This window comes from Taeniopygia guttata, chromosome 37, assembly GCF_048771995.1.
Source record: "Taeniopygia guttata chromosome 37, bTaeGut7.mat, whole genome shotgun sequence".
NCBI classification, from domain to species: Eukaryota; Metazoa; Chordata; class Aves; order Passeriformes; family Estrildidae; genus Taeniopygia; species Taeniopygia guttata.
In genome coordinates this window covers 6434701-6457780 of record NC_133062.1, presented here as the reverse complement: position 1 = coordinate 6457780, position 23080 = coordinate 6434701, and the positions used below count along the sequence as shown (strand labels likewise).

General features: G+C 52.7%; 2 protein-coding genes across 2 annotated transcripts; one reads left to right on the top strand and one right to left on the bottom strand.

Moving 5' to 3' along the window:
* Positions 1-4184: 4184 nt before the first annotated feature.
* On the bottom strand, positions 4185-4772 carry LOC140681540 (olfactory receptor 14J1-like). Its single transcript, XM_072921432.1, has one exon. The coding sequence runs from the start codon at positions 4770-4772 to the stop codon at positions 4185-4187; it is 588 nt and encodes a 195-aa protein (XP_072777533.1).
* A 16525-nt stretch (positions 4773-21297) lies between these two features.
* LOC140681539 (olfactory receptor 14J1-like) lies at positions 21298-21879 on the top strand (the record flags this gene model as incomplete). The annotated part of the gene is made up of 1 exon (XM_072921431.1): positions 21298-21879. A coding segment is annotated over one exon (582 nt), but the record flags the coding sequence as incomplete, so codon positions are not given.
* Between the last annotated feature and the right edge of the window lie 1201 nt (positions 21880-23080).

Here is a 23080-nt window from a genome sequence, read left to right as displayed (position 1 = left end):
AAAAGTTTATTCAAGATGAATCTACTATATTGAAAACAATGCCAAGATAATAGTTTTCTCCTGTTAAATTTTCTTTTCCTGTTGATAGATTGAGATCAGCAATGTCCAGTTGCTATTGATCCCCAGCACCTCCTAATGCAGTCTGAATAGAGATGAAAATCAAAGCTTTTCACAGCTGACAATCAAAAACACTTCCTCCATATCCCCACCCCACCATTTCCCCCATCCAAGCCCTGCCACTCAGAGCAGCTGAGGAATGGAGTCACATCCAGGGGCATCCCCAGAACTGGAGACTTTGGCCCGGCCATTTACATCTCTTTATTTCTGATCTGGACAAGGGGATAGAGGGCAGCCTCAGTCAGTTCCCAGGTGACACCAAGCTGGTGGGAGTGTGGCTGTGCTGGAGGGCAGGAAGCTCTGCAGAGGGCAGCAACAAATCTTCTACACTGGAATTAGGAAGGGCAGACTTTGGCCTTTTTAGGATTCTGATTTAGGGAGTACTGAATCAGGTACTGATATTTTAAACAAAAGCTGCCCTTCAAAAGGAAGGTGTTTAGGAAGGATGAACATATTTCAAGAAAGCTGTCTTAATGGGGAAGGAGCTGCCTATCCCAGTGTGGCAAAAGATGGGCTAGTGATGAAAATTACTGTCCTGGCTGCCCATAGAGCTTTCCTGGGAACTCAGAGGAAAAAAGGAGTGGCAACACAGGAAATGTTTTACAATGCCCTTAGGCTATGCAGAAAGACAATTAGAGAGGTGAAAGCTCAAATAGAACTTAACCTGTTGATTTCTGTAAAAAAAAAAAAAAAGTTTTACATAAAATTTTGTAGCAAAGGCAGGGAGAAGGAGAATCTCTATTCTTTATCGGATGCAGTGGAGAATACAACTAAAGATAAAGGGGTCACAAGCTCAGCTCCTACACAGGGAACTAAAGATAAAGTTATTAAAGAGAAGGCAAAGGCTAAACGATTTTACACCTTGTTTGTCTCAATTTTCAACAAGTACACAGGTTGTCCTCAGGACAAGTGCTCTCCTGAGCTGGTAGATGGGGACAGGGAGCAGAACAGCCCCCTGTGATTCAGGAGGAAGCAGCTGGTGATGAGCGGAAGCACTCAGATTCTCACAGGTGCAAGGGATGGAATCTAGCCTAGGGGGGTGAGGGAGCAGGTGGATGAGTTCCCCAGGCTGCTCCCCATCATTTACCATCAGTCCTGGCTCACCAGGGAGGTCCCAGAGCACTGGAGGTGCCAGTGTGAGCCCATCCCCAAGAAGGGCTGGAAGGAGGAGCTGGGGAGCTCCAGGCCTGTCAGTCTGAGCACGGTGCCTGGCAAGGTTATGGAACAGATCACCTTGAGTGCCACCACAGGGCACCCACAGGATGGCTGAGGGGTCAGAGCCAGCCAGCATGGATTTCAGTATCTACACTGATGATCTGGATGAGGGGACTGAGTCCACCATCATCAAATTTGCAGATGACACCAAACTGGGTGTGAGTATGGATCTGCTGGAGGGCAGGAGGGCTCTACATGGAGACCTGGACAGGCTGGATCCAACAAGGTGAGGTTTTACAAGGCCAAGTGACACTGCACTGAACCAGGAGGTCAGTGTTACTCTCTGGGGCTTCGTGAACAACAAAGACCACTATGACATGAGGGCACCTTGCATAACCAAGAGGCCATTGTGACAATGCGAGTACTTGTTGAATGAAGGAAGCAATTTTGGGAACGGAGTGCTCCTTTGGACCAAGAGGCCATTGTGACACCGTGGAACCAAGGAGACCATTGCTGCACTGTGACACCTCCTGGAACCAAGGATCCACTGTGACACTGCAGGGCCCTGGGGGACCAAGGGGCCACTGTGACACTGCAGGGCCCAAGGATCCAAGGGACTTTGTGACACCAAGGGGTCCCATGGAACCAAAGGGACATTGTGACACTGGGAGGCCTCATGGAATCATGGAGACCATTGGGACACTCTGGGGCCACATGGAACCGTGGTGACACCAAGCTGGCTGGGAATGTTGATCTGGTGGAGGGTAGGAGGGCTCTGCACAGGGCCCTGGAAATGCTGGATCCAGGGCCCAAACCCAACAAGGTGAGGTTTAACAAGTCCAAGTGCCGGGTCCTGCACTTTGGCCACAACAACCCCTGCAGTGCTACAGGCTGGGGACAGAGGGGCTGGACAGCAGCCAGGCAGAAAGGGACCTGCATGGACTGATGGACAGCAGGCTGGACATGAGCCAGCCGTGTGCCCAGGTGGCCAAGAAGGCCAATGGCTCCTGGGCTGGATCAGGAATGGTGTGGCCAGCAGGACCAGGGCAGTGATTCTTCCCCTGTGCTCGGTACTGGTTGGGCAGCACCTCGAGTGCTGTGTCCAGTTCTTGGCCACCAATTTAGGAAGGACATGGAGGGGCTGGAGCATGTCCAGAGAAGGGCAACAAAGCTGGTGAGGTGTGTGGAGAAGAAATCCTGTGAGGAGCGGCTGAAGGAGCTGGGGTTGTTTATCTTGGAGAAGAGGAGGCTCAGGGGAGACAAGGTGTTGTCAGGGCACAGGTTGGACTTGATGATCTCCAGGGTCTTTTCCAACCTTGCTGATTCTGTGATTCTCTGAATCCACCCTTGGAGCAGTTGCAGGAGGAGCCCTGGGCCTCCTCTTCAGAAGCTCCAGCAGCCCCAGTCCCTCAGCTTCTCCTCACAGCCCCAAAGCCCATCCTGTCAGTCCTGCAGAGCCTCTGCAGCTCCTCCTCACTGCCCAGAACAGGGAGCCCCACAGCCAGACACAGCAGCCCAGATGTGCCCCCCTGGCCTGGGGTGCCTCTGGCAAGGGAGCAGCACCAGGCACTGCAGGAGCCTGCAGACAATTCCTGCAGCACTTGTGGGATGATCCTGCTCCCCAGGGGACATTCCCATGGTGCCAAGTCAGGAACTGCAATGGGGAGTGGGGCCAGAGAGGAAAGGGCAAACAGGGATGGGCTGTGTGCAGGGGAGGGAACAGGGGTGGGCAAGGGAAAGAAATCTGTAACAGGGGAAATAAAGAAAGCAAATGTGAAGCCAAGGAAATGCTCAGGGCAGTTTGGGGGTGGCTGCCAGGCAGCCCTGGCTCTGAGCAGCAGCGTCTGCAGTGGGACAGGAAACTCCCAGCTGATGGGAACAAACTTTCTGGCTGACTGCAGAGGCCAGGACAAAGCTGAGTGGTTTCCCTGGTGTCCCCCAGCCCTTCCTGGCCTCAGGGGCTGATGGCATTTGTGCTCCCCCAGGTTCATGTCCCCACAGCAGCAGCATGGGGGTGCTCCCGCCTGCTGTGTGCAATGCAAACAGGGGCTGCTGAGCCAGTGCTGCCGTGTCTGTGCCTGCAAGGATGCGGCACCTCTGTGAGCTGGGGGAGAGGCCAGGGCTGCAGAGGGGGGATGTTGTTGGCAGCTCCATGAGGACGCTCTGGGACGCTGCCCTGGGCTGTCCAGCGCACTGGGGATGGATCAGCTCCTGCTCTGCTGCTCCTTCCCGTCTCCCCAGGGCCCTTGCAGAGCACCAGCCGTGCTGTTTGCCCCCAGCCTGCCCACGGCCAGCATGGGGCTGCTCACGGGGGTTTTCTGTGCTGAGCATTGGCCTGGCCGTGTTCTTGAGAGAGCCTGGGCAAGGAGCCTGGAGCCCCCAGGCCCTGGCCTGAGGCGTCAGCGCTGCCCCAGCAGTGCCCATGGCCTGTCCCTGCTGCAGCCCCGGCACTGCCACCCCCAGGACTGTGTCTGGCCCCGAGAGCACTCAGGCCCTGCAGCAGCACCAGGGCCACCAGGGCAGCGGGGCAGGGCCACGGGAGCAGCACTGGCAGCACCAAGTGCTGCTGCTCCTGGGCACAGCTGCTGTGCCAGCACTGATCTGCCCCAGCTCTGCACACAGACATTGCTGCTGCAGCTCCAGAGAAGGCAACAAAAGGACATCTCTGCAGAAAACTGTGCTTGGGAGATCCTTTATTTTCTTTAAAGACACCAAGAACACAGCCCCTCATTGACACAGTCTGTGGGCACAGGGAAGGAGGAAAGAAACAAAATGAGAAATGGCACAAAAATTACATTTCTTTGAGTACAAAATTAAATGAGTGTTACAAAGAAATAGATCATCCCAAATGAAGCCAAGAAGTATCAAAGATGATGTTTATTGCAAGCGATTTGCAGAAATTGGCCGGCAGTTTAATGATCCCAAAACCATCCAGTCATCAGTCTCCTCACCGCAGCCTTGAGCTCCTGGTTCCTCAGGCTGTAGATGAGGGGGTTCAGGGCTGGAGGCACCACCGAGTACAGAACTGACAGGGCCAGATCCAGGGATGGGGAGGACATCGAGGGGGGCTTCAGATGAGCAAACATAATAGTGCTGAGGAACAAGGAGACCACGGCCAGGTGAGGGAGGCAGGTGGAAAAGGCTTTGTGCCGTCCCTGCTCAGAGGGGATCCTCAGCACAGCCCTGAAAATCTGCACATAGGAGAAAACAATGAACACAAAACAACCAAGTCCTAAACAGGCAGTAACTGCAATGAGCCCAAGTTCCCTGAGATAGGATTTGGAGCAGGAGAGTTTCAGGATCTGGGGGATTTCACAGAAGAACTGGCCCACGGCATTGCCATGGCACAGGGGCAGGGAAAATGTATTGGCTGTGTGCAGCAGAGCATTGAGAAAGGCACTGGCCCAGGCAGCTGCTGCCATGTGGGCACAAGCTCTGCTGCCCAGGAGGGTCCCGTAGTGCAGGGGTTTGCAGATGGACACGTAGCGGTCGTAGCACATGATGGTCAGGAGGGCAAGCTCTGTTCCAAGGAAGAAGATAATCAGAAAAAGCTGTGCAGCACATCCTGTGTAGGAGATGTCCCTGGTGTCCCAGAGGGAATTGTGCATGGCTTTGGGGACAGTGGTGCAGATGGAGCCGAGGTCGCTGAGGGCCAGGTTGAGCAGGAAGAAGAACATGGGCGTGTGCAGGTGGTGGCCGCAGGCTACGGCGCTGATGATGAGGCCGTTGCCCAGGAGGGCAGCCAGGGAGATGCCAGGAAGAGGCAGAAGTGCAGGAGCTGCAGCTGCCGCGTGTCTGCCAGTGCCAGCAGGAGGAAGTGGCTGATGGAGCTGCTGTTGGACATTTGCTGTGGCTGCACAAGGGCACCTGGTCATGGAGAAAGGACAGTGAAGAGTTAGAGGAGATACCTGTAACCAAAATAAAAGTAATTTCCCGTACACCCTGCCCTGGAACACACAGACATGGTTTAAGTGTTTTTGAGATCTAGGGTTTTCGTTTTTAAGCTTCCCCATGTCTCTGATGGTGGTCTTGTATATCAGAAACCCTCAGCATTTCTTCTGAACTAAGGGAGAACAGAGCAAGTTCTGTGAGGCAAAGTGATGAGAGGAGATTCAGGGGAGATGGTCTGACATTCTGACCTGTTTAGAATTTCTCTGGGTTTTAACCTTTCTCAGGTAGAGGGTGATCACCTTCCCACGCTTCCCCTAAAATGTCACCAGGTACTGCTGAGAGCAGATGGATCCACCCCAGCCCAGCTCCACATTTGGAGCCAAGGACTCACATTGCTCATTTCACCAACTCAGCAGCATTTTCAGTGTCAGAACACATCTGCGTTTCCCCATGAATCCTATAACTCAGAGATGCTCTAGGACAGGTTTGCACCCTGGATTGAAGCTCCCAGCTTGGACTGAAATCTCAGGGAGACTTCCAAGTGTCCTTCTGATGGCACTGGATGAAGGGAGATGCAGCTCCTTCCCTGGCTGCACTGCCAGCATTGCCCAGAGCCGGGCACTGGGGACAGCTGTGTCACCCTGACCCAGCTGTGCCCCCTGCCAGAGCCCCCAGTGCCGGGCAGCTGCTCCCAGCCCTGTGCTCTGCAGAGGGAACTGGGCCCGGGGCTGCAGAGCTGCCCCACGGCTCTGCTGCAGCTCTGCCTGCACAGGAGGGGCTGCACGCCTTGGAGCCCCGGCCCCGAGGGCAGAGGCTTGGCTGGGGGACAGGAGGGAGGGGGCTTGTGCAGAGGGAGGGGCTGCACTGGAGGGGATCCTCTGGGCATCTCTAAACTCTCCCTGCCTCAGCATTTCTGGGCTTTGTTTTCTCTCCTTCCCTGATCTGCTTCCTCTGCTTCCTGTAGATTTTCCTCCTGCAAGTGTTTCCCTGTGCCTGATCCCTCCCTGCCAGCACTCCCAGACCCCAAATCTCTGTGCACTCTCCTTGGCCTGACAGAACCCTGTCTGTTTGCAGGGCACTGGCTGGGGGCAGGTTCTGTTTGCAGCTTGGAGCAAGGACAGCTCAGACTGAGCCTGATGGCTCCAGTAAAGGTGATGCTGCTGCTGTCCATGGGCAGAGTGGCTGAAAGCACATGAGGGATCACTTGTGAACCTATTGATCACTAAAAGTAACAGTTTGGATATCTCATGCACTTGTCAAAATTCATAAACCACCATTAATATTTACCCCCCTTCCCTGTCACTCTCCAATAATAGGAAACTGAATAAAAAGTCTTAGGAAATTTCCACCTTTTTATCAAGACCGTTGTCTTGGAAAAATTCTATGACTGATCAGAACCCCTCAGCATCTCAGAGCTTTATGAGCATTTCACCTGCCCTGCACCAGAAATACTCAGAGTTGTACTCACAGGGTCTGTGGGCATTGGGATGTTCCAGCTTTAGGAGATCACTCCAGGAGCTGCAGCTGCATTGTCCTGCAGCCAGAGGTTCCTGTGCCAAGGGCTGGCAGTGATTCTGCTCCAGGCACTTCTCAGCCCCTTCCCAGCCCTGACTGATTGAAGCTCTCTGTGCCCCTGTGCTGTGCCCGGGCTGGCTGCAGGCAGTGCCCCAGCCCTGCTGGGCTGGGAGAAGAGCTGCTCAGCAAGAGAAATGTGCTTTTGAAGCTCTGCTTGGTTACCAGGATCACCCTCTGTGCCAGGAGCCCGGCCCAGCTCAGCAGCACAGACACAGCACAAGGACTTTAATGACCCTCTGGGGCTTTGTGCTCAGGCCCTGAACATCAGGCCCTGAGAGGGAGCTGCAGAAACCTCTCCAGAACTCCAAGTCACAATCCAGCTCCAAAGTTTCTTGGACTTTTAATGGGTCCCACTGAGGGACACGACTGAGAAAGTGTCCCCAGGCCCCAGGCAAAGCAGAGAACTGGAGGCACTGATGAGAGGTGGGGACAAAGAGAAGCCAAGTCTTGCTGCCCTGGGGCACAGCAGGGTCTGTGCCACCAAGGGCTGTGAGGAGACACCTTGTCCTGAGGCCCTGGGGCCTCCTGGCACAGCCCCAGCCAGGCTGGGCACTGTCAGCCCCTGGTCCTGCCCTCAGCATCCCCCCCTAGCCCATATCCCAGTGGCCTCAAGGATCTGCTGGAAGGAGTCCCTGGGGAGCCTTGGTCAGGAATGGCCCTGGGGGTTCCTTCATGCTCCCAGGGACTGCAGGTTCTTCAAAGGACTTTGGGCTTTGCTTTTGCCTTGCAGTCTCTGAGAGGTTTGTGCAATCCTGGCCTCCAATTATCTGCTGTAATTAGTCCCTGGAGAGACTTTGTCGATAACAACACTCAGTGGGGCCCATTAATGCTTCAAGGTACTTCAGTTCTTTTAAGGTAGTTGGTGTTTCCCTTTTAAACCAGACTCTGTGTGAGGTTTGTGCAATCATGGCCCCAATTATCTGCTTTAATGAGTCCCTTGAGAGCTTTGTGCTGACACTCAGTGGAGCTCATTAATACTTTTAGATACTCAACTTTTTTCAGGTACTTTGGATTTTCCTTTGCACACTGAGAGTTTTTTGTGCCATTTTGAATCTCTGAGAGGATTTTGTGCCATCCTGGTCTCCAGTGCTCTCCTCCAAAGAGTCCATAAGGAGCCTTTGTTGGGGATGGACCTCAGTGGGACCCATTAATGCATTGAGACATTTTGGGTGTTTGCTCTTGATTTTAACTCCTGGGCAGTTTTGTGCAATCTCCTCTCAGGCCCCGAGGTTCCAGGGCTCAGCTCCAAATGTAACCACGGGGCTCATTAGGATCAAGCAAGTCCTGACAAACCATGGCTCTGCCTTGATTTCCCTCTGCTCTCGTGCCTTTCATCAGGAAGTTTCTGTAGTGGTTTTGGTTCATCAATTTTGAGATTTCTTGGGCAATGCATCAATTAGTGTGGTGGGTTCAGTGCTGTCTAATTACCAGTGCACTCACTAGAATATAGTTACTCATTTCCTGCTGTGAGGTAGGATAAGGAGAAAGGGAAAGTGGAATCAAAACTTTAAAACAGCATAAAGAAAAGTTTATTAGCAGTAACTAAAAGAAAGAGTAATAAGAATCAGCACGAAACTTTCAGAACACTCTTCTTCTCGCCACAACTTTTTCTTCCTTATTGACAACATAAGGAGACAAAACCTAAAATTTTCAGCCGGTCTATCACCTCTAGAATAGTCCTTCTTCACTTCACTTAGGGAGAGGAGTCTCTTTTTCTTGCTATGGAGGCTTCTCCATAAGGAAACAGTTCTCTTGTGCCTCTTCAAGTTCCATGAATAGCAGCCACTTGGAAAAAGTGAAATAGTGAAATCCCTGCCATTTTTTCACAGCTTTTTCCACAGCTGTGTTTATGGGCCATGTCAGCTTCTGGAGTATTAGTTTAAAGATGAGCTGTTCAAGACCAGAGGTTCTCTTCAACTGCTTCTGAAATCATCTCTGGGAACAGAGGTCTTCTTCTCTCCCTGGTGCACAGGGTCTCATCACTCTGCTCTCTTTCTCTGTTCAAACTTCTCATGGGATCTCAGCTACTTCAAACTTTGCTTACTTTTACATGGAGGCCTTTGCTGAAACAAGTCATCTCCCCATATTTTTCAATGCCTTATAGGGAAAAAGAGAGTCTGATGTATCAATTAAATCCTTCTCCATAGCTTTACCAGAGGATTTCAGCCCCAAGATCAAGGCATCTCCTCATCCCTCCCATCTGGGACTCAACTTCCTCTGCACTGACCTCGGTGTCTTCTGTGTGCATGTCCTTTGTCATTTTCTCTCACTGCAGGGAGGATGGCAGCACTGCCAGAGTCAATATCTGCCCGGGGCTGCAGATGGTTCCGTGAGCCCGGCCGGGTTCAGTGGCCAATTCTAATTTTGGCCATGGTTCCTGGACATGAAGACCAGTTCTTTTCCATAGGAATGAAGGAACAGAGCCCCACTGTTTTAGGGGCAAATGAGAGGTCACCACCAGAGGACAAGGCCAGCCAGAGCTGCCAGATTCTGTTCTTAGAGATACTCTTGAATATAGGAAATTTTTTAGGCAGAGTGTCAGTTTTGGCAATGGGCATCAGAAAAGACAGACGGTTCTTTTCCATACAAAGGAGAGCACGGAGCCCCATTGCTCCAGGAGCTGATGAGAGGCAGGCATTGACATCCCAAGATCAGCCAGACCTGTCAGGTGAACTCTGGGAGGCCAAGCCAGCCAGACCTATTCCATGTTCCCTCGATTCCATGGGGCCCCATAGTGTCCCAATGGTCCCTTGCTTCCAGGAGGCCCTGAGGTGTCACAATGCCCCCTTGGTGACACCAGGCCCTGAAGGGTCCCAATGGTCTCCATGGTTCCATCAGGCCCCACAGAGTCATAATGGTCTCTGGGTCCATGAAGCCCCGCGGTGTCACCATGGCCCCTTGGTTCCATGGGCTCCAGTGGTGCCACAATGATCCCCTTGGTTCCATGAGGTGCCCACAGTGTCACAGTGATCTCCATGGGAAGGAAAGAACCGAGCCCCAGTGTGGCAGGGGCAGCCACCAGAGGCCAAGGCCAGCCAGGCTTGATGGTACTGGCAGATTTTGCCTGGGAGCAATCCTTCAATGTACTGAGTTTTAGAGTTGGAATCCCAATTTCAGACAAGGACATCCGGAGGAGCAGGACGGTTCTTTTCCAAAGGAAGGAAAGGACGGAACACCAGTGTTTTAGGGGCAGATAAATGGCGGCCACCAGAGGCCTAAGCCAGCCAGACGTCTCTGTCCTGGCATCATTTTTCTGGGAGCTATTCTTGTATATAGGGAATTTGGGAGGCAGATCCCAAATTTTGGCCATGGGTGCCTGGTCAAGATGGATGCTTTTTAAGCAAGAAAAGCACATGGACCCAGTGTCTGAAAGGCAGATGAGAGGTGGCCCCTGGGTGGCCAAGGCAGCCAGACCTGTTTCTATTGGCAAGTTTCATCAGGGAACAATCTTTGCATATAAGAAAATTTGGGGAAGGAATCCCAGTTTTTGGCCATAGGCCCTGGGAGAAGGACAGTTCTCTCCCATAGGATGACGAAGCAAGGAGTCAATTGTGACCCTGGGGTCCCACGTAACCAAGGGGCCATGGTGACACAGCAGGGCCACGTGGATCCAGTGGTCCATTGTGACGCTGTGGATCCAAGGAGACCATGGAGACACCCCCAGAACCTCATGGAACCAAGGAGTCCATGGTGACCCAGCGGGGCTGCATGGAGCCAATGGTCCATGGTGACACTGCCCATCCAAGGAGGCCATTTGGACACTGCGGAAGCTCATGGAGCAAGGTGGCCATTGTGACACTGAAGAACTTCATGCCACCAAATATCCATGGGGACACAGCAGAGCATCATGGAACCCAGGAACCGCTGTTGGCAGTGCGGAAACTCATGGAACCAGGGGCTGTTGTGGCACTGCAGCACCAACACAGCTGCTGCACCTTGTCCCCTGCCCTGCACAGCTCCTTGGGAGGCACGGCAGGAGCAGCACCCTGGGAGCCTTGGGAATGCCCCTCTGGGATCCATGGCACACACTCCCAGGGGCTGGAATTCCAGTTCCCAGCCAGGAAAAGATGTTCCTGTCCTTGAAGGCAAAGCTCTTATGGAAGAGCCAAAAGCCAAGTGCAGCAAGATCCTACAGGGACATTTCACTGCCAGCCTTCATAACTTCACCCATGGTTGTCGTAGCTCATGGATTGGGAATTAAATCAGGACAGGGCCTGTGGTGGGAGCTGCCCTGGGTCAAGGGAGACACAGAGAGAGAAACAGAGCAGGCAAAGGAAGGCAGGAGAGTAAGGAGGTGTTTTGGTTTGGAATGACAGGTGTCTGCTAAGGAAGGCAGGAGCCTCTCCTGAAATGGAAAACTGTAGACTCTTTATTTCTGAATTGTTAAAAATTTGAAATTAAGGGGGCCTCTCTAGTAAAAATATGGGAGCAGGAATAGCAGTATTTTATCAGGGAAGAAAATAAAAAGATAAAATAAACAATGCAGTAAACGAAAACAACACTGACGGAGTCAGAATACATCCTGACAGTCTGTTGGACAGGGTGTTGGCTGCAGTCCAATTGAAATGGTGGCTGCAGTCCTCCTGCAGTGTCAGGTGTGGTTCTGTTGGAGAAGTGATCCTGTAGAAAAGGGTGTCTTCTTCTGAAGAGGAAGAGGCAGCTGTTCCTCTGAGAAATCCAGCCCAGAAAAAGCTGTGTTTGTGGGCCAGAATCTCAAGATTAGATGCAGGTAGGAATGCTTGGCTCCTCCCTCTGGGCAGAGCATCTCACAATGGGATGTTACAGTTCTTATCAGTCATGCAGTGACATTCTGTGAGAACCCCGGGATTGATTTGGGGCTCTCGTGTGGTGGTAAAGTCTCTCCTCCAACCCGTGCTTCCAAAGAAAAACTCCACAGCCTCTTGTTGTCCGGTCTCAAGGTAGTTTATTGTTAGCTATCTAAAAGATTGTCCTCGCCCGCTGCGGCTGCTTTGGTCTGCGGCCCAGGCAGAGGTACACACTCTCCTGACACCCTCACTGTCCGGTGTCTTCGTCGTCTCTCTCCCCGCCCAAAGCTGCTGCTATCTTTTATATGATATATTACGTACTATATGTTTATAGATTTTCCCCAATACCTACTATCTACGTTACAATGTGCTTTTCTACTCTAAACCAATCTGTGAATGCCAACATCACCAAGAACATGGAGGTAAGGAAGAAGAAGGAGGAAGAATAAGATAAGGACCACTTTCCTCCATCTTAGAACTCCTGACCCCCCTGTACAAAGTGAAAACCCCCCTGTACAGGTACTAAAACCCCCCTGTACAACACTAAAAAATTTTACCCTCTAATTTGTGACTACTTTTACTATACCATCTAACATTCTGTGACTGCTTGTTCCACCCTCAAAGTTGGTAATTCATTCCATGGTTCAAACTCAAAATCACAGCTGTTTTCAGCTGCTTGCCAGGGTCTAAAATGCTTCTGACCAAGGCCTGGAACCTCTAAAAATGTCTGAGGGACATTTTGGGTTCCGACAACATTCAATAGCCCATTATCAGCAGTTGTCTCCCCTGAGGGAGGATTGATTGTGGAAGAGATAAGGAAAAACTGCCCACTTAACACAGGACAACTGCCAAACAGATGGCAAATAGAACACATCTTGCTTTTCAGTCTGGGACAGGAGGTCACAAACAAAATCAGCTGAGAAGGCAGCACTCTGAAAAGCAAACCAGAACTGACAGAATATGAATAGGACATAAATCAATAATTCCGATAGTTTTATTAATTATCAAAATAAATCAGCCCCACACAATCCTGATCCCACAACCTCAAATTTGGATCTTACTTCTCCCAGTCACCTCCCAACCCCATCTCACCCTAGAGGCTGTGGAATTGAGTAATTTTGGCATGGGACTGAGGTGGGAACCAGCCATTTTGAGGTGGGATTGAGCAATTTTGGGGTAAGATTGAGGGGTTTCAAGTGAGATTGAATCATTTTGAAGTGACAGAGCAATCCACCTTGGCATTTGGAGTGCAAAGATATGGAGAATACTACCAGATATCCCCCAAGAACCCACAAATCCTCCAGAATATGTTCCCAAACCATAAATTCCACCTCAAATACCTGTTAAATGGTGGGACTTTTGATATCCCTAGTCAATACTCTTTTTAGTCATTTTTCAGGTGTTTTTAAGTGATTAAGATATATCAGAAGAAAATTAGGGCCAAACCAAAACCAGAGGGCCCTTGGGCATCCCCTGGGCACTGGACAAAACAAACTCAGCAGAAATCAAACTTAACCCTCCATAAAATGCCTTGAGGAAGATTTGCTCTTCCCACAAGTCACTTGTGATGGAAACGCAAACAAATCCCAAACATTACTAAGCCAACAACACCAATTCTGTGGCAATTCCAAATTTCACCAGTTCCAGCACAGCTCCAACTCAGATGCTGGCAGGTTCCAAAAAAAGAAAAATGGAAATTTGGCCTGATACAGATTATTAAAAGGAAGGGAAAGGTCTGTGTAGCTGTTACAAAGGTGACAGGGATGAAGAAAATAATGATTCTCATATTTGGAAAAGCCCCCAAGCCTGTGAATTCAGGAGTTACTTCAGAATTTAGCTACTTGAGTTGGGCTTCTTGTAGGACTTTAGTAGCCTTGTGTTCCTCACTGTGTGGTGAATGATCCTTGTCAGTCTCACTGGTATCATTTGGTCCCTTTCCTCCAGTGATTTTAACAAACATTTCAGGGAAGGACAGGAATATATTTTCTTTACACTGGCCATCCACAACAGCCATTTTCCTCATAAGTTCTCCCAAAAGTTGCTCAGAGGAAGCTGCATCCAAGTTTCCAAGAGTTCCTCCAGAAAGAGCCACAAGCTCATCAGAGGAGGGAACCATGCTGTTGTCAAAGGCACTTGGGGTCAGACACCAGTGCCCTGAACTCACAGTGCAAAATAATGTCTCAATCTGGCTAAAAAAATTGTTAGAGAGATGCCTCTGCCCCATTTAAGGTGCTAACGAGACCAAATCCAAAGTGGATTTTATTGAACAGTAAATATGAGGTAGAGAGAGACATGGAAAGGAAGATAAAATTGAGAGAAAGTAAGGGAGTGACAGGGACAGAGATCTCCCTCGGGGTGGGGCAAGTGTGACATTGTCCCCTGTGTGCGTGGCCTTCTCAGGGTGGGGGTTTTACACCTGAGCCAGTTTGGGTAAGGGGGGTGGTGTTCATCCCCCACCCCGAGCAGGGATTGCCTCACTGTTTCAGGTTACAGTGTCAGATGTAACCAAAAGTGTTTTCAGTCACCATCTCCATAAACGGTTATAAACAGGTGGGGCAGTGTTCTTTATCTCTTCCATGGCTCAGCCCTGATAACGCCCTCCAGGGGCCATCTTCTGTTAATGGGCCATTGAGTGTCACTGCAGGGCTGATAAAATTACATCATCCCATTGTGGGATGCTCCGCCCAGGGGGAGGAACCAAGCATTCCTACCTGGATATAATCTCACCCTTGCAACACCACGACCACCTTGCCTACTGGATTCCCAGAGGACAAGAGCTCCATAAGCACCACTGGACCTTCAGAGGAAGACCAGACCCTTCTACAGGATCACCGCTTTGACAGAATCACGTTCATCACTCCAGCCGGACTGCAGCCACCATTTCATCAGACTGCTACCACCACCCTGAGCAACGGGGTGTCAGGTTATATCCTGACTCTGTGAGTTTAAGCCAGGATTTCTCTATCATTGCCTTGATATTAATTTTCTTTTTCAATTGTACTTCTGGCATAAATTCTTCCCCTGGTTTGCTTTGAAACCAGTACAAAACTCAATGTGCTCATCCCCTGTTTTCCTCCCAAGACAGAATTTCCCATCCCTAACCCTTTGCCAGATGGAGGAGAAGGCTGCGAGGAAGAAGAAGGAGCCTTGGGACACTCAGGCAGGTGAGGATGAAGTCAGTGCCCCTTTCCCCCTCTCTCCTGCTCCATCTCCCAGCCCAGCCTGGCCCCCGGCTGCAGGACAGCCCCGCTGCTGGTGCCCTCCTGCCGGGGATGCACTGGGGGGATCTCCTTGCCCTTCCCTCAGGCACAGAGGCAAATCCCATCCTCTCCTTGACCTTCCTCCCCCAGAGCAGGATCTGAGGGTGGAAACCAGGGAGGACAAATCCCCACAGCAGAACATCATGGAAGAGGCCATTTTGCGCAGCTCCACAGCACAGGAATCCAACGTGGAGGAAAAGTCCCTGACCTCCTGCAGGAGGAAGGGCTGCAAACGCAGATTGCGAGGATCTGAGGAGGAAAGACCCAGACTGTGCCAGGGAGATGGGCAGAGTTTCAGCCAGAGCTCAGAGCTTGTGGTCCGTCAGCAGCTTCAAGACAGGGAGAGGCCCTATGAGTGCTTGGAGTGTGGCAAGAGCTTCAAGAGGATCTCCAGCCTGGTTCACCACCAGAGGATCCACACTGGGGAAGGGCCTTATGAGTGTGGGGAGTGTGGGAAGAGCTTCAGATTCAAGTCCAACCTGATTGCCCACCTGAGGTTCCACACCAGGGAGAGGCCTTACGAGTGTCCCAAGTGTCAGAAGAGGTTTCACACCAACTCCTGTCTCCTCCACCACTATGGGGTCCACACAGAGGAGAGGCCCTTCTGCTGCCCCGACTGCGGGAAGGGCTTCAAGCACAACTCCCACCTCACCGTGCACCGGCGCATCCACACCGGGGAGAGGCCCTACGAGTGTGGGGAGTGTGGGAAGAGCTTCTCACAGAGCTCTCACTTGACCCAGCACCAACGGAGGCACCGGTGAGTGAAGCCTTGCAAATGCCCCTGCTGCAGGAAGAGCTTTTTGCCCTGTTCCAACTCCATCACCCAGGGGAGCACCCATGTTGGGAGGAGCCCTGGTGACCCACATTCCACGTGATCCCTGCTGAGAAGACACCTGTAAAGTGGTCTCCACGTTCTCCTAGTTTCCCATAGGCGCCTGGAGGAACACAGAGGCAGGAACATCCATCAGGACTCTGATCTAAACCAGAAATTCATTGGGAGGAAGTGATTTATTGACTTTACAATCCCAAAAAATTTCACCTGCTCTATCCAGTTATTCTGGTGGCATTAAGCAGCGCTGCATGATCTTGGGGGTCATTTCCCTCTGAATAATTTCATTCTTCACCCAGTCTAAACAACCAAAACTGGAGTGAAAATAAAGAAGTTAAACTAAGATATCTTAACCTGCACCATTTACCAGGATTTGGGGGTCAGTTTGGGATTGATTGAAGGCCATATTTGGGAGAATTTGGGTGTTCTGAGGTTGTCAAAGCCAGAAGACATGGCCATAATCACAGAGGTGTGCTGGCAGAACATGTCCACCTGAGCCCACCTGTTCTCCAGGAATTCTGGTTGTCCCAGTCCCTGGCCTGTGTCTCCCCATTTGGGATGTTCTCCCAAAGAGCCCAAATTGCTGCTGAAGTGCCCGAGCTGATCCTGGCTGTAAATGTTCCTGTCCACCAACCTCTCCTGGTCAGTGCCATGGGAGGTGGAAGTTTAGGGGCTCCTGAGGGGACTGGGAAGGGCTTCTGTCAATCTTGTGGGCATTTGTGGTGCTGGGAGGAGGCATGGAGGGGTCTGTGAGGGAGGTTTGGGTCCCTGACAGAGCTGTGTGGCTTGCAGGGAATTTGGGTGGGTCTTGGGGGAGATGGAGAAGGGGTTTGGTGGTTCTTGAGGACATTTATCTTGTAGGGAGTAGCTGGGGAGTCCTGGCTGGGAGCTGTGGGGTGGTCTGAAGAGTCTGGGAGTGGCTGTGGGGCTGGGAGGGGGTTTTTGGGTAGTCACGATCCCCCAGAACCCCAAAGCAGCCACCAGGTCCCACTCCCCAAGATGCTGCTGGGGGTTGGTGGCTCCATGTTGGGGTTCATCCTCCTGGCTCTGAGGAGGGGTCCCCAGGGTCCATGTGTGTCCCCCCAGAGCGTGTGTAACCCCCATCCTGGTGTCACCCCCTTGTCCCCCCCCAGAGGGCTCCTGCCCCAGCTCCTGCTCCCCCAGAGGGAATTTGAGGAGAGGGCGGAGGAGGTGCACAGCCGCCGCTAGGGGATGACCCCGGCCCAGCCCCTTTGTTCAGCACCAAGCTGGGCTCGGGGCTGCAGGAGGAAGAGGCCGGTGGGAAGCAGATCCTGGAGCTGGGACAGTGCTTGGGGTCAGGGCAAGGTCCTGCCCTGCACACCTGGCTCAGGTGTGACCCTGCCCAGGCAAGGGAGTGGCACATTCCCATTCCCTTGGATCAGGGCTGGGAGCAGCATTTGGAGCAGGGACATGGAAATCCTGGAATGACTGGGAGCACACTGAGGGGGGGAATTATTCCCCCCTCCCCTTCTCAGGCCGCCCTGCCAGGTGAGAAATGCTCGCTGGGCCTCGGCCTTGGCCAGCAGCCCCTGGGCTCAGCTCCTCTGGAGCTCATCACAAACCCTGTCTGCTCCAGGCACTGCTGCTGCCCAACCAGCTCCTGGCTGCTTTAGGAGCAGCCCTGGGAACTGTTTGTGTTCCCTCAGGGGCACAACATCCCTGTTCTCACCCTGCCAAAGAAAGCTGCTGATGCCAAGTGTGGCCAGGGTGAAACATGGCTGGGACTGAAGCACCTCTCTTGGGGCCCTACAAACAGCGCTCCAAAAGGAGCCCTTGGAGCTCTCCTGGCCAGTGACTCCCTCTGAGTGGGGCCTCTCCGAGCCGGGAACTCTCCCGTTTGCTGCACTCGGGGGATCCCGAACAACAAGGGAGCCTGGGCCGATCCCCCCACTCCTCCAGGCTCAACCCTTCCCCGCTGGGGAGATGCCAAAGCATCCACAGGGAGCATTTCCCTGCCCTCAGGGGAATTTCTCACAGGTGCCCTGCACTGACTCTCTGTGTCTGTGTGCACACAGGAGTGCCTGTGCTGGGGAAATGTGGCAGAAATGCTGCTCTCTGAGGGGTCTGAGTGCCTTGGGTAACTGAGCCAGTCAGGCCTGTAAGTAAGGTTAAATCAAATGGTCTAAGTGACACTGTAGTCCCCTTGATTCCATGAGGCCCTGCCATGCTCTAATGGCCCCTTGGTTCCAGTGGGTCCCAAAGTGTCAGAACAGTCTCCATTGTTCCATGAGGCCCCACAAAGTCACTGTGGTCCCCTTGGTGCCACAGGGCCCCACAGTGTAACAATGGACTCTTGGCTCCATGAGGTGCCACACTGTGTCACAATGGCTCATGGTTCCATGAGGCCACACAGTTTAACAATGGTCCCTTGGCTCCATGAGGCCTTGCTGTGTCACAATGGACTTGGGGTTCCATGAGCTTTCCTACTGCCATAAACAGTCTCCCTGGTTCCACAGTGTCACCATGGTCCCTTTGTTCCATGAGGTTCCATAGCAGAACCTTGGTTCCATGGCCACCTTGGTTCTGTGTGACCTTGCAGTGTCACAATGGACCTGTGGTTCCACGAGGCCTTGCTGTGTCACAATGGCCCCTTGGTTCCAAGAGGTTTCTCAGGGTCACAATGGTCTCCTTGGATCCATGGTGTCACAATGGGCCATTGGTTCAATGTGGTCCCAGTGTGCCAAAATGGATTTTGGTTCCATGGGGTTCCGCTGTGTCACCATGGACCCTTTGTTCCATGAGTTTGGACAGAGTCACAGCTGACTCCTGGGTTCTGTGAGACCCATGGTCAACAAATCTCTGAAATATCAGAACAAGGCTCCTTAATACTAAATTGCTATTTAAGAGGGGATCATTTATTCAGGCCTGAGGTCTAGTGAGGGATAACTCCTAACCTTATGTGGACATGTAACTCTACCAGTGTGTTGCTTATACACAGTCACTAAATGTGAATTACAATTTACCCATTTCCATAAAACCCACCCCAAGTTCCCAGGTTCAGTCCTTGCTTTTTCTATCACTGCACACTTGAGCCAGATGTCTTCTACACTTCCAACTGTCCATGCTGGAAAAGCAGCTCCTGCACGCCTTGTTCCTGTGTTAAAAGTTCACAGGCACGGTAAAAATGGAATTAACCCTTTTGGTATCAAGGCCAAGGCTTTGTGTGGCCAGGCAGGGGCAGCAGGAGGCAGAGCTGTCAGCAAAGGAAGGGCCAGCGAGGTGGGGCAGCCGGGGGATGAGGACAGCCTGCAGGGACAGAGGCGCAGGGCAGGGACACCGTGGGACAGCCTGGGCTGCAGAGGGCACAGGGATGTGCAGCAGCTGCAAGGCCCTGACAGAGCCAACCTGTGCAGCCCTTTGGCCATGGCTGCTGGCCCTGGGCCTGAGGCCACGAGGGGACAAGTGACCCTTGCAGCCCTGGGGCCTCAGTGCCTCCTTGTCCCTGCTCAGCAGCCTGGCAGGGGCCGCCCCATGGTCCTGCCCTTGGCATTGCCCATCCCCACATCCCAGTGCCCATCCCGGGAAGAGCCCTGAGCAATGAGGGAGGGACAGGATCTGCCTTGCCAGGGGCTGGGGCTCAGGCCTGGGCCCTTTGCATTCCTGAAACACATCCAGGTTTGCTCAGCACCAGAGACACCTTTCCCTTGCTTGTCCCCAGCTCCCATAAGTGCCTCCAGTGTTCTGCTCTGACTGGGGATACTTTCTCATTGTGTCCCTCAGTGGGATCCATTAAAACTTTGGAGTTTGACTCTGACTTCTAATTCTTGAGAAGTTTTTTGAACACTCTCTCAGGGACTGAGTTTTATGTAAACAACACCAAAGCCCCGAGAGAGTCATTAAATCTGGGTGCTGTGTCTGTGCTGCTGAGCTGGGCCAGGCTCCTGGCACAGAGGCAGGTCCTGCCAATCCAAGAAGAGCCTCAGAAAGACATTTCTCCTGAGGAGCAGCTCCTCTCCCAACACAGCAGGGCTGAGGGCTTTGCCTGTAGGTACCTGAGAGCAGTGAAGCCGACAGAGGCCCAGAGCAGCTGGAAGGACGGACAATTCTGAGCTCATTCATGGAAAATCTTCACCACTTCTGACACAGTCAGTCTCTGGCTGCAGGGACCTCCTGAAGCTGACCCAGGACAGGACTGATGTGACTGTAAGGAGGGCTCTGCTGCCGTTTCTGGTTTGGGGGAGGATGTGCTCCAGAGTGGGGCTGTCCTGGGCACTGTCAGAGGGACAGGGCAGGACGGCTCCTGCTGCCAGGGATGGCTGCAGGGGGTGAAGCTGGTGCTGCAGCCAGGGCTGCCCAGGGCTGTCCTGCAGAGCAGCTCCTGCAGCCCTCAGGGCTCTTGGCCAGCCCAGGGGATGTGCCACCTGCCACGGGCAGCTCTCAGCCTGCCTGGCAGCTCTCCATGGACTGTGCAGGGGAGAAGCTGGAGCTGGAAGGAGTGACCCCCATCAGGGAGGTTCCTCCTCTGGTGGAGATGGTACAGCATGGCCAGGGCTGCTCTCAACTTTCTCCTAAAGGGAAGGGAAAGGGGCTGTCAGCTTTGTCTGTGTCACTGAGACTCCTGCACTGTCACCCTGGGCATCAGCAGACTGCCTCAGATCTCCCTCAGAAAGTGCCTCCTCACCCTCCTCTACCTACAGAGAGCAGCAGCAGCACCTTGGCTTGCAGCATCTCTGTTTTTCTGCCCTGCCTTTAAGGCCCAGGGAGAGGCCCCTGGGCAGTGCCCTGTGCTGGGAGGGGTCTAAAGGGCAGAGCTGAGCCCCCAGGGCAGGGCTGGGCTCTGGCAACACTGGCAGGGACAAGGCTTGGATAGAGAGAAACAGCTCCCAGTAGGTACAGCTCCAGGCAGCAGAGAGCCAGAGGAACCCTGAATATCCCTTCCTGTTCAGCAACTAAGGAAAAAAAGGAGAGAAGGGATTAGGGAAATTTATTTTGAAATTGGTGCCATCAAAATGTCACTGTATTTTTCAGGGATGTTTTAAGTTCAATCACACTGAAATAAAGGAGATGAATCACACTGAAATAAAAGAGATGAAATGAGCAAAGGGCAGCTGTGTGGGGACACGCAGGTCTGATGGCACTGGAGCACAGGGAGCCCTGTTTTCCCTCTGGACTTCTCAGCATGCAGGCTGAGAGCAATGCTGAAGATAATATGAGGCAGTAACTCAGCAGCAGAAAGACCAAGTCAAAAAAAAAAAAAAAAGTTTAGTGAAGTTCCCTCAGAGGAAGAGAAGTAATTTTGGAAATATTCCAAATAGAAAACATAGGATGGATTAGAAGAAATTTGCCCTACCTTGTAAAGTTTTTTTTTTTTTTTTTTTAAATTCCCAGAGGGAAGAAATGTCCAACAGCAGCTCCATCAGCCACTTCCTCCTGCTGGCACTGGTAGACACGCGGCAGCTGCAGCTCCTGCACTTCTGCCTCTTCCTGGGCATCTCCCTGGCTGCCCTCCTGGGCAACGGCCTCATCATCAGCGCCGTAGCCTGCGGCCACCACCTGCACACGCCCATGTTCTTCTTCCTGCTCAACCTGGCCCTCAGCGACCTGGGCTCCATCTGCACCACTGTCCCCAAAGCCATGCACAATTCCCTCTGGGACACCAGGGACATCTCCTACAAAGGATGTGCTGCACAGCTCTTTTTTTTTACTTTCTTCATATCAGGAGAGTTTTGCCTCCTGACTGTCATGTGACCGCTACGTGTCCATCTGCAAACCCCTGCACTATGGGACCCTCCTGGGCAGCAGAGCTTGTGCCCACATGGCAGCAGCTGCCTGGGCCAGTGCCTTTCTCAATGCTCTGCTGCACACAGCCAATACATTTTCCCTGCCCCTGTGCCATGGCAATGCCCTGGGCCAGTTCTTCTGTGAAATCCCACAGATCCTCAAGATCTCCTGCTCACACTCCAAACTCAGGGAACTTGGGCTTATGGTGCTAAGTGCTCTTCTATATTTTGGCTGTTTTGTGTTCATTGTTTTCTCCTATGTGCAGATCTTCAGGGCTGTGCTGAGGATCCCCTCTGAGCAGGGACGGCACAAAGCCTTTTCCACCTGCCTCCCTCACCTGGCTGTGGTCTCTCTGTTCCTCAGCACTGGCACATTTGCTCACCTGAAGCCCCCCTCTATGTCCTCCCCATCCCTGGATCTGTCAGTGTCAGTTCTGTACTCGGTGGTGCCTCCAGCCCTGAACCCCCTCATCTACAGCCTGAGGAACCAGGAGCTCAAGGCTGCAGTGTGGAGACTGATGACTGGATGCTTTCAGGAACATTAAACTGCTGGCCCAATTTCTGCAAAACACTTGTAATACAAGCAAACTTTGATACTTCTTGTTGTTTTCCTTTTGGAGGATCTTTTTCTTTCTTTTACATTTTAATGTTGTCCACATAGAAACGTCAGGGGCCCCTGTTTGCATTGCACACAGCAGGCGGGAGCACCCCCATGCTGGTGCTGTGGGGACATGAACCTGGGGGAGCACAAATGCCATCAGCCCCTGGGGCCAGGAAGAGCTGGGGGACACCAGGGAAACCACTCAGCTTTGTCCTGGCCTCTGCAGTCCGCCAGAAAGTTTCTTCCCATCAGCTGGGAGTTTCTGTCCCACTGCAGACGCTGCTGCTCAGAGCCAGGGCTGCCTGGCAGCCACCCCCAAACTGCCCTGAGCATTTCCTTGGCTTCATCTTTGCTTTCTTTACTCTTCCTGTTACAGATTTCTTTCCCTTGCCCACCCCTGTTCCCTCCCTGCACACAGCCCATCCCTGTTTGCCCTTTCCTCTCTGGCCCCGCTCCCCATTGCAGTTCCTGACTTGGCACCATGGGAAGATCCCTTGGGGAGCAGGATCATCCCACAAGTGCTGCAGGAATTGTCTGCAGGCTCCTGCAGTTCTCCCTGGTGCTCCCTTGCCAGAGGCACCCCAGGCCAGGGGGGCACATCTGGGCTGCTGTGTCTGGCTGTGGGGCTCCCTGTTCTGGGCAGTGAGGAGGAGCTGCAGAGGCTCTGCAGGACTGACAGGATGGGCTTTGGGGCTGTGAGGAGAAGCTGAGGGACCTGGGCTGCTGGAGCTTCTGAAGAGGAGGCCCAGTGCTCCTCCTGCAACTGCTCCAAGGGTGGATTCAGAGAATCACAGAGTCAGCAAGGTTGGAGAAGACCTTGGAGATCATCAAGTCCAACCTGTGCCCTGACACTGTCTTGTCTCCCCTGAGCCTCCTCTTCTCCAGGATCAACAACCCCAGCTCCCTCAGCCGCTCCTCACAGGATTTGTGCTCCAGACCCCTCACCAGCCGTGTTGCCCTTCTCTGGACACGCTCCAGCCCCTCCATGTCCGCCCTAAGTTGGGGGGCCCAGAACTGGACACAGCACTCGAGGTGCTGCCCAACCAGTGCCCAGCACAGGGGAAGAATCACTGCCCTGCTCCTGCTGGCCACACCATTCCTGATCCAGGCCAGGAGCCATTGGCCTTCTTGGCCACCTGGGCACA